This window comes from Rhinoderma darwinii, chromosome 6 (assembly GCF_050947455.1).
Source record: "Rhinoderma darwinii isolate aRhiDar2 chromosome 6, aRhiDar2.hap1, whole genome shotgun sequence".
In the NCBI taxonomy this organism is placed as follows: Eukaryota; Metazoa; Chordata; class Amphibia; order Anura; family Rhinodermatidae; genus Rhinoderma; species Rhinoderma darwinii.
The window spans coordinates 24021482-24042134 of record NC_134692.1 but is presented as its reverse complement, the minus strand read 5'-3'; the positions used below and the strand labels follow the sequence as shown (position 1 = coordinate 24042134).

The window sequence follows — 20653 nt, the reverse complement described above, 5'->3', positions numbered from 1 at the left end:
CCAGTGTCAGAAACTTGTGTGCCGGGCCAAAGCGGGCCCTGTAGCAGCCGCTATGGGTTCTGCGGCAGTGGTTACGACAGTGGTGACAACCCCTCCCTGTAGGAGCTGCAATAGCAGCCATATTATTGGTTATCACTCAGCTTCCCTAAAAAGAGATATAACTAAGAAACAGCTGAATAGAATTTTTCAAAACTTGACAGAAAAGGAGAATGATTTATATTTATTGCTGGTTTTCTTTTTGTATAAATGTTTTTTTTTTTGTTTGTCGATAGCCCGTAAATTATATCTTGTACTAAAAGTTTACTGAGACCATTGGGATGATTATCTTGGTAAATATGAAGCCCTTTTCTACTGACGTTCCTGGAAGGATTAACAGAACAAAATAACCAGTGTGAGTTATAAGCGGGTGGCTCACGACTAATGTGACTAGCAGTGGTCACTTGTTACGGATTAAAGATTAAGAACAATTGGTGCCGCTGTTTACAATGAAAGAACAAAGAGCCATTCTTGTAAGAATAGAAAATCTCTCAGAATGCTGTATAATAATTACTGGCTGCTTAGACAAAAGCTCAATTGGGCTACGTGTTCTCCTTATAAGAAAGGCAAATGTTTCTACTATTATTCATAGGAGACTCTACGGTTGAGGACATCTCCGGGAGAGACATACCACCCAACATCTGACGGACCCTCATAATGTCATTGAGCTGTTGTCGTTTTATCCTTGATCTCTCAGCAGAAGAGTGTTAAACCTGACCACGAGACAGAAGTAAATCTTCCATTTACTTGTTGAACTCCATGTCCTGTTGTTGCCTTTTGCTGAAGGATTTACAATTCTCTTGAAGACATTGATCATGGCGGAAGAAGCCCAGGCCCCTGAATACAACGGGAATGAAAAGCCTAAAATAATTCCAGTGCAAATAACTGATGTTATTGATCAAATTGGCAGATCCATAGCATGTGAAGAAAGCCATTGTGATTCAGTGTTTACAAGTGAAGGTCTTGATGTTCTCCTCGAGGACAAAATTATGACACCAGCTTTGGATCTTAATGAGAAAAATGAAGACGGTAGAGTATTCTGGATTTCAATCAATGTATTCTGTAGGATTCCTTATATGTTATACTTAGGCTCGGTTCACACCTTGTATAAGTCACACGTGTCCATAGGCTATGGTAAACCTGTAGTATCCCAAAAGTGTGTAGTATTTGGCATATGATTGGGTGGCATACGTTGGCATACATTTTATTTTACTGTATTGAAAGGTGTAGTTGACTTGAATCTTTTTTAGATGGGAGTTAATGGGTAACATATGCAACTGTATGGCTATTTGATGGGGTACATGTTGGGAGATTTTCCAGCCACAGAAACTTAACATGGACTCTAAATGTGGTGTGAACAGAGTCTGATATATATATTTTGAACCTAGAGCAATTGCCACACTATTATTTTATTATTTTAATGTAATAAAATTTACAACTTTTGTGTTAAGGCGTGTTCACATCAGCATCACCCTTCCGTTCATGGATTCCGTCAGACCTTTCCGTCGGAGGAACCCATGAACGGAAAGGCAAACGGAAAACATAGCTTCTGTTTGCATTACCATTGATTGTAAGGGTATGTGCACACGACTTCTTTTTACGCCTCGAATTACGCCTGAAAAGACGGCTCCAATACGTCGGCAAACATCTGCCCATTGCTTGCAATGGGTTTTACGATGTTCTGTTGAGACGAGGTGTAAAATTACGCCCGCGTCAAAGAAGTGCAGGACACTTCTTGGGACGTAATTGGAGCCGTTTTTCATTGACTCCAATGAAAACCAGCTCCAATTACGTCCGTAAAAGACACCGCGAAAAACGCGTGCACTTGTAAAAACTTCTGAAATTCAGGAACTGTTTTCTCCCGAAAACAGCTCCGTAATTTCAGACGTATTTGGCGTTGTCGTGTGCACTTACCCTAATGGTATTGCTTCCGTTGCAAATAGTTTCCTTTTGTCTCCGTTCTGTGAGGTTTCCGTTTTTTTTTTGGAACGGAGACAAGCGGAAACCATTTGCAACGGAAGAATTACCATTTAAATCAAAGTGCAAGCGGAAGTTATGATTTCCATTTATAGGTTGCTATAGCAGAACCCATGAGCGGAAGGGTGACACTGATGTGAACAGGCCGTTACTGCACTTCACAAAAAGGAATATGGAATGTTTCTAAGCGTGAACTGTGTTACTCTGACTATAGGATGCACTGGAGATTCAGATAGTAGAATAGATGGAATCACGGGCAGGACAAGCATTTTAAAGACAGAGGTTTTAGAGTGTGCCCCTCACCCTTGTCTCTGACGTTCAGCATGAACTCTGATTCACTTAGTAACATATATATATATATATATATATATATATATATATATATAAATGTCTTGTTACAGCATTATCAACCACTCAGGCCTTATTCACACTAGGGTATTTCACGTCCGTGTTACGCGCGTTAAAACAACGGACACACAGACCTACGCAATTCAATGGGGCCATTCAGACATGCAGTGTTTTTCACGCAGCGTGTATCCGCTGTGTGAAACTCACTGCATGTCCTATACTTGTGCCATGTGTTTCACACAACAGTTGCTAAAGAAATAATGACGTAGAAAAACCACCTCCTTCAGTTTATTTTGCAGACGTGAAAAACGCGCGACATGTGGATGACATATGCGCGTAAAAAACGCAGACACGGACTGTACACGGATGTCACACGAAACTGCAACGCAAGAAAAATGCTGCATTTTTTACGTGTGCAAAACGGACACGTTCGTGTGAATAAGGCCTTACTGTAGACACATCGATTAGCTGTTGAAATTTGTTATTATATTTTATTCATATTTTATACACCCACTCCCCTCAATGGTGCCCGAGGTGGTCAAAGGAGAATGGTTGGAAGAAAATAAAATAAAAATAAAGTCAAACGGCAAGCTTTGAACAATGAAATGGAATACATGACATGCTATAGATTTATTATTTGTTTTTTTGAACGCCTACCTAGACAATTCTGAAAGGTGTTGAGAGAAACGGGTGAATCGAAGAGGAGTTATATAATGCACTACATTTATTAAAGACATCTGCCATTTCTTGGAACAAATTATTAGTGTAAGTGTACACCAGCCATAAGTTGGCATAAGGAAGAGGAATGTGTCTACCATGACTAGTGAGTTGCGTCTCATATATAACATGCCATGTACAACATTTTGATACATTTTGTGCAGTTTCATCCCTTTTGCAGACACAAATTCATGAATCTTCCTGCTAATAAATAATACATTTCTCCAATTGTGTTTTTTTAATCTGTTACTTCTTGTCATTAGTATGCAGTATTGGTAGCAGACACTCACACAAGCACTACTACTGTCACACTCCAAGCACTACTACTGTCACACTACAAGCACTACTACTACTGTCACACTACAAGCACTACTACTGTCACACTACAAGCTCTACTACCGTCACACTCCAAGCACTACTACTGTCACATTACAAGCACTACTACTGTCACACTACAAGCACTACTACTATCACACTACAAGCACTACTACTGTCACACTGCAAGCACTACTACTGTCACACTACAAGCACTACTACTACTGTCACACTACAAGCACTACTACTGTCACACTGCAAGCACTACTACTACTGTCACACTACAAGCACTACTACTGTCACACTACAAGCACTACTACTACTGTCACACTACAAGCACTACTACTGTCACACTGCAAGCACTACTACTGTAACACTGCAAGCACTACTACTGTCACACTACAATAACTACTACTGTCACACTACAAGCACTACTACTGTCACACTACAAGCACTACTACTGTCACACTACAAGCACTACTACTGTCACACTACAAGCACTACTACTACTGTCACACTACAAGCTCTACTACTGTCACACTTCAAGCACTACTACTGTCACATTACAAGCACTACTACTGTCACACTACAAGCACTAATACTGTCAACCTACACGCTCTACTACTGTCACACTTCAAGCTCTACTACTGTCACACTACAAGCTCTACTACTGTCACACTACAAGCACTACTACTGTCACACTACAAGCACTACTACTGTCACACTACAAGCACTACTACTGTCACACTACAAGCACTACTACTGTCACACTGCAAGCACTACTACTGTCACACTACAAGCACTACTACTGTCACACTGCAAGCACTACTACTGTCACACTGTAAGCACTACTACTGTCACACTACACGCTCTACTACTGTCACACTTCTAGCACTACTACTGTCACACTACAAGCACTACTACTGTCACACTACAAGCACTACTAATGTCACACTTCAAGCACTACTACTGTCACACTTCAAGCTCTACTACTGTCACACTGCAAGCACTACTACTGTCACACTGCAAGCACTACTACTGTCACACTACAAGCTCTACTACTGTCACACTACAAGCTCTACTACTGTCACACTACAAGCTCTACTACTGTCACACTGCAAGCACTACTACTGTCACACTACAATAACTACTACTGTCACACTACAAGCACTACTACTGTCACACTACAAGCACTACTACTGTCACACTGCAAGCACTACTACTGTCACCCTGCAAGTACTACTACTGTCACACTACAATAACTACTACTGTCACACTACAAGCACTACTACTGTCACACTACCAGTACTACTACTGTCACACTACCAGTACTACTACTGTCACACTTCAACCACTATTACTGTCACACTGCAAGTACTACTACTGTCACACTACAAGCACTACTACTACTGTCACACTACAAGCACTACTACTGTCACACTTCAAGCACTACTACTGTCACACTACAAGCACTACTACTGTCACACTACAAGCACTACTACTGTCACACTACAAGCACTACTACTGTCACACTACAAGCACTACTACTGTCACACTTCAAGCTCTACTACTGTCACACTTCAAGCACTACTACTGTCACACTACAAGCACTACTACTGTCACACTACAAGCACTACTACTGTCACACTACAAGCTCTACTACTGTCACACTGCAAGCTCTACTACTGTCACACTACAAGCTCTACTACTGTCACACTACAAGCACTATTACTGTCACACTACAAGCACTATTACTGTCACACTACAAGCACTACTACTGTCACACTACAAGCTCTACTACTGTCACACTACAAGCACTACTACTGTCACACTACAAGCTCTACTACTGTCACACTACAAGCACTACTACTACTGTCACACTACAAGCACTACTACTGTCACACTACAAGCACTACTACTGTCACACTTCAAGCACTACTACTGTCACACTACAAGCACTACTACTACTGTCACACTACAAGCACTACTACTGTCACACTACAAGCACTACTACTACTGTCACACTACAAGCACTACTACTGTCACACTACAAGCACTACTACTGTCACACTTCAAGCACTACTACTGTCACACTACAAGCACTACTACTACTGTCACACTACAAGCACTACTACTACTGTCACACTACAAGCTCTACTACTGTCACACTTCAAGCACTACTACTGTCACATTACAAGCACTACTACTTTCACACTACAAGCACTAATACTGTCAACCTACACGCTCTACTACTGTCACACTTCAAGCTCTACTACTGTCACACTACAAGCTCTACTACTGTCACACTACAAGCACTACTACTGTCACACTACAAGCACTACTACTGTCACACTACAAGCACTACTACTGTCACACTACAAGCACTACTACTGTCACACTGCAAGCACTACTACTGTCACACTACAAGCACTACTACTGTCACACTGCAAGCACTACTACTGTCACACTGCAAGCACTACTACTGTCACACTACACGCTCTACTACTGTCACACTTCTAGCACTACTACTGTCACACTACAAGCACTACTACTGTCACACTACAAGCACTACTAATGTCACACTTCAAGCACTACTACTGTCACACTTCAAGCTCTACTACTGTCACACTGCAAGCACTACTACTGTCACACTGCAAGCACTACTACTGTCACACTACAAGCTCTACTACTGTCACACTACAAGCTCTACTACTGTCACACTACAAGCTCTACTACTGTCACACTGCAAGCACTACTACTGTCACACTACAATAACTACTACTGTCACACTACAAGCACTACTACTGTCACACTACAAGCACTACTACTGTCACACTGCAAGCACTACTACTGTCACCCTGCAAGTACTACTACTGTCACACTACAATAACTACTACTGTCACACTACAAGCACTACTACTGTCACACTACCAGTACTACTACTGTCACACTACCAGTACTACTACTGTCACACTTCAACCACTATTACTGTCACACTGCAAGTACTACTACTGTCACACTACAAGCACTACTACTACTGTCACATTACAAGCACTACTACTGTCACACTTCAAGCACTACTACTGTCACACTACAAGCACTACTACTGTCACACTTAGGGATGTCACGATACAAGAATTTGGACTTCGATACCGATACTTCGTTTAGTATTGCGATTTCGATACCAATTTCGATACTTTTGCCAACAGTAATAAAAAAAAAAATGCTTCCGTTTTCTGCGGTGAGGCGCGATATGTGATGAATTTTGAATGCGCCTCACATTAATAAGTGAAAGAAAGCCGTGTTTATTTCATTTTTTTACAGCGTACACATCATAAATGATGCAAAAAAATTGTTGACCGCGCTATTACTGAATGTGTGAATATTTTATGTATTGAGACTTATTTTAATGTTTATTGTAAAAAAAAGGTGTATGTGTATTTTTTTTAAAATTTAACAATACTTTGTTTTTACTTTATTTTTAAACTTTAATGTACTGGCATATATCAGATATGTGCCAGTACATTAGCCTGTGGACGGATAGCACACAGGCAGTTGTTGGGACATACTTGGGTATGCCCTAACAACAGGAAATATGGTAAGACAGCCCTGGGGTCCGTCAATAGACCCTGGGCTGTCTGCCCATATATGGTATGGCATTGCCCCGCTCCTGACAGGAAGTGCGCGCGCGGTCACCCTGAGGAGATGCGGCCGGCGCTTCACTAATGAGCGGCGGTTCAGGCACTGAGGACAGAACATGGGGGTGTTTTGTAGTGCGCCCGCTATGTTCTGTCTTATCATGACTCAGGAGCGGGGCTGTGGCTGAATTACACAGCCGCAACCGCGCTCCCATACATTCATGTATTACTATACTGAGCTGTGCGGCTGCGCAGCTCAGTATCGAAATACAGGAAATAGCGGTATCGAACCGTTTAGGGATGCAGAGTATCGAAACAGTATCGAAGTTTCGATGCACCGTGCATCCCTAGTCACACTACAAGCACTACTACTGTCACACTACAAGCACCACTACTGTCACACTACAATAAATACTACTGTCACACTACAAGCACTACAACTGTCACACTACAAGCACTACTACTGTCACACTACAATAAATACTACTGTCACACTACAAGCACTACTACTGTCACACTACAATAAATACTACTGTCACACTACAAGCACTACTACTGTCACACTACAAGCACTACTACTGTCACACTACAATAAATACTACTGTCACACTACAAGCGCTACTACTGTCACACTGCAACCACTATTACTGTCACACTGCAAGCACTACTACTGTCACACTACAAGCTCTACTACTGTCACACTACAATAATTACTACTGTCACACTACAAGCTCTACTACTGTCACACTACAAGCTCTAGTACTGTCACACTGCAAGCACTACTACTGTCACACTACAAGCACTACTACTGTCACACTACAAGCACTACTACTACTGTCACACTACAATAACTACTACTGTCACACTACAAGCACTACTACTGTCACACTACAAGCACTACTACTGTCACACTACAAGCTCTACTACTGTCACACTGCAAGCACTACTACTACTGTCACACTACAATAACTACTACTGTCACACTACAAGCACTACTACTGTCACACTACAAGCACTACTACTGTCACACTACAAGCACTACTACTGTCACACTACAAGCACTACTACTGTCACACTACAAGCACTACTACTGTCACACTACAAGCACTACTACTGTCACACTGACAGCACTACTACTGTCACACTACAATAACTACTACTGTCACGCTACAAGCACTACTACTGTTACACTACAATAACTACTACTGTCACGCTACAAGCACTACTACTGTCACACTACCAGTACTACTACTGTCACACTTCAACCACTATTACTGTCTCACTTCAAGCACTACTACTGTCACACTACAACACTACAAGCACTACTACTGTCACACTACAACACTACAAGCACTACTACTGTCACACTACAAGCACTACTACTGTCACACTGACAGCACTACTACTGTCACACTACAAGCACTACTACTGTCACACTACAACACTACAAGCACTACTACTGTCACACTACAAGCACTACTACTGTCACACTGACAGCACTACTACTGTCACACTACAATAACTACTACTGTCACGCTACAAGCACTACTACTGTTACACTACAATAACTACTACTGTCACGCTACAAGCACTACTACTGTCACACTACCAGTACTACTACTGTCACACTTCAACCACTATTACTGTCTCACTTCAAGCACTACTACTGTCACACTACAACACTACAAGCACTACTACTGTCACACTACAACACTACAAGCACTACTACTGTCACACTACAATAACTACTACTGTCACACTACAAGCACTACTACTGTCACACTGCAAGCACTACTACTGTCACACTACAAGAACTACTACTGTCACACTACAAGCACTACTACTGTCACACTGCAAGCACTACTACTGTCACACTGCAAGCACTACTACTGTCACACTACAAGCACTACTACTGTCACACTACAAGCTCTACTACTGTCACACTGACAGCACTACTACTGTCACACTGCAAGCACTACTACTGTCACACTACAATAACTACTACTGTCACGCTACAAGCACTACTACTGTTACACTACAATAACTACTACTGTCACGCTACAAGCACTACTACTGTCACACTTCAACCACTATTACTGTCTCACTTCAAGCACTACTACTGTCACACTACAAGCACTACTACTGTCACACTACAAGCACTACTACTGTCACACTACAACACTACAAGCACTACTACTGTCACACTACAATAACTACTACTGTCACACTACAAGCACTACTACTGTCACACTGCAAACTCTACTACTACTGTCACACTGCAAGCACTACTACTACTGTCACACTGCAAGCACTACTACTGTCACACTACAAGAACTACTACTGTCACACTACAAGCACTATTACTGTCACACTGCAAGCACTACTAGTCACACTACAAGCACTACTACTGTCCCACCGCAAGCACTACTACTGTCACACTGCAAGCACTACTACTGTCACACTACAAGCACTACTACTGTCACACTACAAGCACTACTACTGTCACACTACAAGCACTACTACTGTCACACTACAAGCACTACTACTACTGTCACACTGCAAGCACTACTACTGTCACACTACAAGAACTACTACTGTCACACTACAAGCACTACTACTGTCACACTGCAAGCACTACTACTGTCACACTGCAAGCACTACTAGTCACACTACAAGCACTACTACTGTCACACTACAAGCACTACTACTGTCCCACTGCAAGCACTACTACTGTCACACTGCAAGCACTACTACTGTCACACTGCAAGCACTACTACTGTCACACTACAAGCACTACTACTGTCACACTACAAGCACTACTACTGTCACACTACAAGCTCTACTACTGTCACACCGCAAGCACTATTACTGTGATATAGTCCCCCTGTACATAGCCCACCCCTGTATATGGTGCTCTATAGACGGCCCACTCCAGTATATAGCTCCCCTGTAGATATAGTCCCCCTGTATATAGCTCCCCTGTAGATATAGTCCCCCTGTATGTAGCCCAGCAGATATAGCCCCCCTGTATATAGCCCAGCAGATATAGTCCCCCTGTACATAGCTCCCCTGTAGATATAGCCCAGCAGATATAGTCCCCCTGTATATAGTCCCCCTGTAGATATAGCCCCCCTGTATATAGCCCAGCAGATATAGTCCCCCTGTATATAGCCCAGCCCTGTAAATAGACACCCCCCGTAGGTAGACAAAGTCGTCGCCCCCCCCCCCCCAAGATACAGCCGCACACTTCTATAACAATTAAAAAAAAAAAAAAAAAACATTTCAAACTCACCTTATTCCCGCTCCCACGCCGTCCGGCAGCCATGGAGACCTGCTCTCTTCTGCGCAGGTCTCCAGGGGGTTGAACGCGGCGTCTATGAAAGGCGCTGATTGGCTGGGCAGGATGACTTTCCCTGCCAGTCAGTCAGCGCCTTTCATCGACGGAAGCGTCACTGGTACAAAAGGTACCAGTCGCTTCATTCGTGGAGAGGCGCTGAATGGCCGGGCATTCATTTCTTCCAATTGTACCTGTGTCCTTGCGACACAGGTACAATTATAGTGCAGGAGGAGGGGGCGCTGGCGCCCCCCTCTGAACTGCGGCCGGGGCAAGTGCCCCGCCTGCCCCCCCCCCCTAGCTACGCCCCTGGTCACACTAAAAGTACTACTACTGTCACACTACAAGCACTACTACTGTCACACTACAAGCACTACTCCTGTCACACTTCAAGCACTATTACTGTCACACTACAAGCACTACTACTGTCACACTACAATAACTACTACTGTCACACTACAAGCACTACTACTGTCACACTACAAGCACTACTACTGTCACACTTCAAGCACTACTACTGTCTCACTACAAGCACTACTACTGTCACACTACAATCTCTACTACTGTCACACTACAAGCACTACTACTGTCACACTATGAGCACTACTACTGTCACACTACAAGCACTACTACTGTCACACTATGAGCACTACTACTGTCACACTACAAGCTCTACTACTGTCACACTACAAGCACTACTACTATCACACTACTCGCACTACTACTGTCACACTACAAGCTCTACTACTGTCACATTACAAGCACTACTACTGTCACACTATGAGCACTACTACTGTCACACTACAAGCACTACTACTGTCACACTACAAGCACTACTACTGTCACACTTCAAGCACTATTACTGTCACACTACAATAACTACTACTGTCACACTACAAGCACTACTACTGTCACACTACAAGCACTACTACTGTCACACTTCAAGCACTACTACTGTCTCACTACAAGCACTACTACTGTCACACTACAATCTCTACTACTGTCACACTACAAGCACTACTACTGTCACACTATGAGCACTACTACTGTCACACTACAAGCACTACTACTGTCACACTATGAGCACTACTACTGTCACACTACAAGCTCTACTACTGTCACACTACAAGCACTACTACTATCACACTACTCGCACTACTACTGTCACACTACAAGCTCTACTACTGTCACACTACAAGCACTACTACTGTCACACTATGAGCACTACTACTGTCACACTACAAGCACTACTACTGTCACACTACAAGCACTACTACTGTCACACTACAAGCACTACTACTGTCACACTACAAGAACTACTACTGTCACACTACAAGCACTACTACTGTCACACTACAAGCACTACTACTGTCACACTACAAGCACTACTACTGTCACACTGCAAGATTTACTACTGTCACACTACAAGCACGACTACTGTCACACTACAATCTCTACTACTGTCACACTATGAGCACTACTACTGTCACACTACAAGCTCTACTACTATCACACTACAAGCTCTACTACTACTGTCACACTACAAGCACTACTACTGTCACACTATAATCTCTACTACTGTCACACTATGAGCACTACTACTGTCACACTACAAGCTCTACTACTGTCACACTACAAGCACTACTACTGTCACACTACAAGCACTACTACTGTCACACTGCAAGCTTTACTACTGTTACACTACACGCACGACTACTGTCACACTACAATCTCTACTACTGTCACACTATGAGCACTACTACTGTCACACTACAAGCACTACTACTGTCACACTACAAGCACTACTACTGTCACACTACAAGCACTACTACTATCACACTACAAGCTCTACAACTGTCACACTACAAGCACTACTACTATCACACTACAAGCTCTACTACTGTCACACTACAAGCACTACTACTGTCACACTACAAGCTCTACTACTGTCACACCGCAAGAACTACTACTGTCAAACTACAAGCACTACTACTATCACACTACAAGCTCTACTACTGTCACACTGCAAGCACTATTACTGTCACACTACAAGCACTACTACTGTCACACTACAAGCACTACTACTATCACACTACAAGCACTACTACTATCACACTACAAGCACTACTACTATCACACTACAAGCTCTACTACTGTCACACTACAAGCTCTACTACTGTCACACTACAAGCACTACTACTGTCACACTACAAGCTCTACTACTGTCACACTGCAAGCACTATTACTGTCACACTACAAGCACTACTACTGTCACACTACAAGCACTACTACTATCACACTACAAGCACTACTACTATCACACTACAAGCACTACTACTATCACACTACAAGCTCTACTACTGTCACACTGCAAGCACTACTACTGTCACACTACAAGCTCTACTACTGTCACACTACAAGCACTACTACTGTCACACTACAAGCACTACTACAAACACACTACAAGCACTACTACTATCACACTACAAGCACTACTACTATCACACTACAAGCTCTACTACTGTCACACTGCAAGCACTACTACTGTCACACTACAAGCTCTACTACTGTCACACTGCAAGCACTATTACTGTCACACTACAAGCACTACTACTGTCACACTACAAGCACTACTACTGTCACACTACAAGCTCTACTACTGTCACACTACAAGCACTATTACTGTCACACTACAAGCACTACTACTGTCACACTACAAGCACTACTACTATCACACTACAAGCACTACTACTATCACACTACAAGCACTACTACTATCACACTACAAGCTCTACTACTGTCACACTGCAAGCACTACTACTGTCACACTACAAGCTCTACTACTGTCACACTACAAGCACTACTACTGTCACACTACAAGCACTACTACAAACACACTACAAGCACTACTACTATCACACTACAAGCACTACTACTATCACACTACAAGCTCTACTACTGTCACACTGCAAGCTCTACTACTGTCACACTACAAGCACTACTACTACTGTCACACTACCAGTACTACTACTGTCACACTACAAGCACTACTACTATCACACTACAAGCACTACTACTATCACACTACAAGCTCTACTACTGTCACACTGCAAGCACTACTACTGTCACACTACAAGCTCTACTACTGTCACACTACAAGCACTACTACTGTCACACTACAAGCACTACTACAAACACACTACAAGCACTACTACTATCACACTACAAGCACTACTACTATCACACTACAAGCTCTACTACTGTCACACTGCAAGCTCTACTACTGTCACACTACAAGCACTACTACTACTGTCACACTACCAGTACTACTACTGTCACACTGCAAGCTCTACTACTGTCACACTACAAGCACGACTACTGTCACACATCAGTTCATTGTCACTCATTCATAAATTACCATTCACAGACATAGACATACTAAATACATCTATGCATTTTTGCAATCCAAGTACAGAACTAAAAGCCCAGGTCATTGACAGATCAGCATTTGGAAGCTGGAGGTAAATGTTTGCAGTAGTTGGAGATGGGCAGCCTGTAACGTGTGAAAGAGAAGAACCAATAGTTTGGCAAAGTAATAAACCAGCACCTCATCAGTCTACATTGTGTCCCAGATGTCCCATATGTATGTCACAGAGAGTAAATAATAAAAAAAATTAGTTTAAAAAAATGTTCCTTTGAGTAGATATTGCTGTTACATACTTAGTATGGCGCCCCTAGTGTTCTTTTGATTACCACTCAGAATATCCATCTAATGTATTCAGTGCCAATGAGAAGAAGCCCTTCTAGTGCGCAGATTCTTAATGGCTAGCCTGCACAATGGCAGGAATCACTCCGCCGCACAAAACTGGACACATTTGGTGGATGATCTGAGAGAGAATCAGAAAAACAGCAGGGGGCACTATAGTAAATATGTAACACACAGTAGCATTTTTTATTATAAATTATTCCAATTTGAAAAAAAAATGATATTTTTTCAAGAAATGTAATATTTAATCATGGGACTACCTCTTTAAATATACTTCTGTATACTTAGTCTTGTATGTGCATAGATTTTAATTTAGATTCTAGAGTAAATTTCACGCTGTATTGAATATATCAATGATCACAACTTTTATTTCTAAAATCTTTCAATAATTTCCTTAAAATGTCACGTTGTTTAACAACACATTTATATTCAAAGAATTTTGTATAAAAAAAGCCTAAAAGGCAAAACATGCAGGAAATATGACATCAAATGTATTAGTATAATTCTGGACAATGGAGTGAGGCTTTCTTGGAAATAAATATTTTGCTGTGGCTGTGGTAGTTCTCAAGAATCTAGCGACTTCACTAATGCCCAATATGTATACAATACAGTATTTGGTATCTTTTTCAGGGCAAAAGGGAGAAAACAATACAACTGTGGAAAAAGTTCCAGATATGTTGGACAACCATGAGAAAGAATCTGGGGACAACGAAGGAGGATGTCAAACAAGAGTAGGTGCGTTCAGCTCATTGTACATAAGTTAGGGTATGGCACACGGCAACGCCAAATACGTCTGAAATTATGGAGCTGTTTTCAGGCGAAAACAGCTCCTGAATTTCAGATGTTTTGACAAGTGCACACGATTTATGCGGCGTCCATTACGGACGTAATTGGAGCTGTTTTTCAATGGAGTCAATGAAAAACGGCTCCCATTACGTCCCAAGAAGTGACATGAACTTCTTTGAGGCGGGCGTCTTTTTACGCGCCGTCTTTTGACAGCGACGCATAAAATTACACCTCGTCTGCACAGAACATCGTAAGACCCATTGCAAGCAATGGGCAGATGTTTGCAGACAGTTTGGAGCCGTTTTTTCAGGCGAAATTCGAGGCGTAAAATGCCTGAATTACGTCCGTAAATAGGGCATGTGAACATACCCTTACAGTGAAGTTTATCTTTGAAGTCACTGTAAGGTGATAATACTTAGTTAGCTTTGTGTGAATCAGCTCGATGACCGTCATCCAGCAACACTGGTGTCGAGAGCTTTAGGCAAGAGTGGCAAGTGCCCCGATCCTCACAGTTATGAAAATTGGTAACATACAGAGATACAGTATGGGCCCCTAGATTTGTATGGGAGCCACATTCGGGAACCATGTGATACGGTCAGGTGCATGAGGCCTTATAGTAATGTGTTTAAAAGCTTCTAAGACCAGTAAATGTGTTGTCACTGACATTGGAGCGGATAGTGGATTACACCATGGTTAATTTCGGATGGCGTCTTACATAATAACATAGTATTATAGTTAGTATGTTTGAAAAATGACAGAAGTCCATCAATTTCAACCTATAATTCTATATTGTTCATCCAGAGGAAGGTGAAAACCCCTATAAGGTAGTTGCCAATTCACACTTATTAGGGGGACCCATCTCTAGCAATCTTGTACTAATAACTTGCGATATTATATATTTTAAGATCCAGGCCCCTTTTAAACTATTTCAATGAATCAACCATCAAAACATCTTGTCACAGATAGATTCATAGTCTCACTGCTCTTACAGTAAAGAATCCCGATTTATTTTGGTGTAGAAACTATCTTTAGACATAGTGAAAACATGCTTTTCATGGTTACAGGCCTACCTAGAAAAAAACCAGTAGAAAGATCTCTGTACTGTCCATTCATAAATGTGTACATAGTGATTAGATAAGTCATCTTTTTTCCAAACTTAATTACCCAAAGTTTGATAACCTTTCTGGGTACTAAAATCCACCCATTCCCATAATTACAGTTCTTTCGTCACCTTTTTTGTGGTTTTGACTGGTGACTTAGGGTATGTTCACACGAGGTCATTACGTCCGTAATTGACGGACGTATTTCGGCCGCAAGTACCGGACCGAACACAGTGCAGGGAGCCGGGCTCCTAGCATCACAGTTATGTACGACGCTAGGAGTCCCTGCCTCGCTGCCGGACAACTGTCTCGTACTGAAAACATGATGACAGTACAGGACAGTTGTCCGGCAGCGAGGCAGGGACTCCTAGCATCGTACATAAGTATGATGCTAGGAGCCCGGCTCCCTGCACTGTGTTCGGTCCGGTACTTGCGGCCGAAATACGTCCGTCAATTACGGACGTAATGACCTCGTGTGAACATACCCTTATAAAGAGGTAAAACTATGTTCTAGTCAAATATATCTATTCATTTGATGCGTCCTATGATTTTGTTTGCCTTGGCAGCAGCTTTCTGGCACTGGTTACTAAAGTTAAGTTTACTGTCAAGCAATACCCCAAAGTCCCAATTTAATATATAATGGGTCAATTAACCCACAAACCAAATGTTATCCATTGGAGTCCAGCAGTACCAAGGTACATCTTAGTTTTAGAAATTCAACCCCATTGGTTAAAGATATCCCGTCAGTATCTAACTGCAAGGAACAATCGAATAACTTATGTACTCATCCCAAATGGGAAGAATATTTGATAGATGTTTTTTACATGCTGTATTAGTAAATAAAGAAAAAAATATGTTTTTAATTATATCCCACATTTACACAGAAATAGATGGAGACATAGCTCTACTTCCTAGTACAGACGACATAAGTAAGCAGGACAAAGATCAAGATGGAGATAAAAATGAAACGCCAGATATATTATTGTATGAGCAAAGCCGCCATCCAAATGAAACTGGCACAGAAGATATTTTGTCTGAAACCGAAGAAGAAAATACATCCATAGAGACCGACACCGAATATGGAGACGGGTCATATGATGAGCAAGATAATGGACCCCAGCAGTCCCTAGCAGTTAGTCCAAGTGGCAGCCATCTTGAATCTAACGAAATGGCTGGAAGTAGGCCAGATATCTCTAGGCACAGTTACTCTAGATATGACACTGTATCATACCGTAAAATCCGGAAAGGAAACACAAAGCAGCGGATTGATGAGTTTGAGTCTATGATGAATCTGTAATTTCAATACTGCAATGATACCCACCACCATTACTAAATAGAAGGAAAAACAAGCCACATTCCTTATGTGCCTTCACCCAGATCTGCCCAAATTTTGCCCCAATACATCAAACGAAGACAACAGTGTTCAATGGGGCAAATAATCCAAATCTACAAAATGGTATAAATAGAAATATTAGCAACAGTAACAAACTATATATTGATGAACATATGACATTATTGTCTGGGAATCTACTGACAACTTTGACGTGATGGGACAAAGACCGTCAGCGAAAATCACAGCATTGAACTGCCCTCTTACCCGTAGGAGCGACGATAATAATACTTGACCCTACCCATTCCCCCTATTCTCTCTTTACAAATCTTAACTGGATTACGAACCTCAGGACTCTTGGCAACCACTATACATTTAGAAAACATTTAGCTTCATAGTTTCTTAACTTGGACTTCCCATTTTGATATCTAGCATAGACAAACCTATTAACCTCATTTATATAACCAGAATTGGATGCAATATTTCTAACATTGGTTTTGTGGTCTGTGATATATTTCCTGTTTGATTGAATTATGCAGGGAATGCCAGAGGATCTATGTCGGCAAGACTTTTGCATTACATCTTCAAACGTGTACATTCATAGTGGGTATATAATCTGATTATATTTTCTTTCAAGTTAAAAGGGTGCAGAATAGTATTAATATACTATATGCCATAAGTTATGTATTACTGTAGTAATAACATGTGCAAGCTGATTAAATAAACTCCACTGCATACACATTGTATAATTACTATTACATATCTATAATTGAAAAATATCTAGCCCCCGGAAGGAAGCAAAACGTCTCTCTAGTGCCACTTATAAGTGACTAACCTGTACGTCAAGGACCGACCCTTTATAGAGCCTTGAGACATGACTGTGTCTGGGTTGGCTATTGCCCCAAGTCAGGGTCGGATATTGACTTATATAGGGTAGTCACCTATAGGTGGTATTAGAGAGAAAATACTTATTTTTTCTGAAGAAGAGCATTTTTGCAAACTTTTTCCCAGGGAGCATTGCCCTTAAGACCCCCTACCAGCTTGATGTCCACAAAGAGAATGAGTTCCAATATATATGTGGAATCTGTGTGTATTTATTTTCTTGAGGCTATCTCTTAGTTTATATTGCAATCTGTTTCAGTTCAGGCTATTACAGAACCCGTTACTTTGGTATGATTAGCTACATATACTGAAGCAATCACAAGAAATGATATCTGCTGTATGGGAGTCTGCTTCTCTATTCTGCACAGGCTTGTTTTAGAACTCTTTCATATATCACCTGAAAACTTGAGAAAATTGCCCAATGTTATTAGGCTGGTTTAATATGCAATATGCGGTTGGGTTATTGTTCCAATGCATCTAAAAATGAAAATCTACTGTTTTAAGTCTACAGCTACTATACAGACCTATGCATCCTCATGGTAACAGACTACAAACACACTCTGTATATTCTGATCCTGAAATCATATTGCCTCCCATATGTCTCCTTCTACTTGCTGACCTACCAAATGCATATTAGTAGGAAGTAGGGATGCAAGGGAGGGTCAGACTACACAGACTACAGTTTGTTGTCTGTTACCATGGAGGCACATAGGTCTGCATAGGAGGTGTAGACACAAACAGATAAGAGATTTTTAATTCAGGCAAATTGCAAAATGAATCATATACTATAACATAATTGGGCCCAGAGGCTGGAATCTGAATAAAGTGCAGCCTTCTAATGCAAATTCCCATTCCCAGAACTGGGAAACAAGCAGGAACGAATGCAGGATTTTGTCCAGGGGGGTTTTACGGACAAACACACATGTACCCCTGTAACATTGCTATTCCCATTTGATGCCCCCATTAAGAGACGGTCACACAGCTTATATTTCCAGCCACAGTGCCCCCAGAGCAAATTCCCTACCATTCTACATTCTCATGCAGCTCTCCTCTACTTCATGTGAGTGGCCACTCAGGTTGCTAACATGTACAATAACGTCCTGTTCAGTGCCACTCAGGATTGAAGAGACGTCTACTGTAATAATTGCATCCAAAGAAAGTGTGAAAGTGATAAATTCATCTAGAACGCTTGTCATAGGTGAAGAGTACTGTTACATGCCCCCATACATTACATGGAAACCGGTGAAAACCATATTTTTCTATGTGAATTCTCACCTGTAATCACAATGTCTGATGCCACTGAATAATAAAATACAGATTGTGCCTGGACTGTAACATAGCAACGATCCAAGAATGGACTGGGTGAAAAATGCAGATCTGCATAGTCCTGAATATTCTGCTGTTGTCATTGAATCTCCTCCAAGCTGCTTCCTGTACATGACGTAAATATATATTGCCAACCAGTCATCTCTACCTATCCCATCAGTGAGCCTGTGGCATGCTTGTGTCATGCATGCTGCTGCATAGGCTCAGTCTGCAGCCTCTCCTGTGCCTAATACCTGCATATAGGTATCTCCAGCATCCTGCTCACAATTTGTAATGATCTAAATAACTATATTCTGACAGAGGTGACCTAGCCTCACCTCACCTGGGCAATTTGTAAGGTAACTAAACATTTCATGTACATTTCAACTATAAAAAAAAATCTAACATGAAAAAGTGAAAGTATAGACGTTTTATCTAAAAATCATACAAAGATAAACAACTAAGGAAATAGGAATTTCTTTGGCTCGTATTCTACATAAAGACGTCTTTCTTTTCACACCGTCAGTGCTAAAAAACAATCCCAGTTTTTGTGTGTTTTTCTGGTTCCTACCAAGCACTAACAGAGCTGTATTGATAGTAGAAGCCTGAATAAATGTATGTTTTGCTAGCAGAACAATCGCCTCTCTGTACATCTTTGGAGCCATAAACTGCATGTTTACAGAATTATGTAATTCTGCATGACCGTTAATAAGTCATTCCATTTTTCACTTTACATCTAAACCTGTAGACCTATAATCTTCAACCTCTGGCACTCCATCGGTTGCAATATTGCAACTCCCAGCATGCGCTGACAGTCTCCTTCAATAGATCTAGCTTTGTATTTCGACAGCATCATATCTATTACTTTTAGCAGCGATGTAAGTAGGTCATGTGGCTGCTGTACGCAGCTGAGCCTTGAATGTCATATTAATCCAACCAGGGGGTCGGGATGGTGGTGTTTGAAACGAAAAAAGTTTTAAAAAAAATACAAACCAATTATAAAGTTATTTTATCCCTTATAACGTGGCCACTTATAATAAGAAAATAAATAAATAAACTAAAAATCCTAGACAACCCTTTTAAATGATAAAAAAGGAAGCTCACTGTATACAGCTCCCA

The 20653-nt window shown here is 41.4% G+C and overlaps 1 protein-coding gene across 1 annotated transcript; it reads left to right on the top strand.

Annotated features, from left to right (window-relative positions):
* The first annotated feature begins 593 nt into the window (after positions 1-593).
* Positions 594-20104, top strand: ERMN (ermin). Its single transcript, XM_075831092.1, has 3 exons — positions 594-1065; positions 14762-14866; positions 16902-20104. Exons 1-3 carry the CDS (start codon positions 852-854, stop codon positions 17312-17314), a joined length of 732 nt encoding a protein of 243 aa, XP_075687207.1. The 5' UTR covers positions 594-851; the 3' UTR covers positions 17315-20104.
* The last annotated feature ends 549 nt before the right edge of the window (positions 20105-20653 follow it).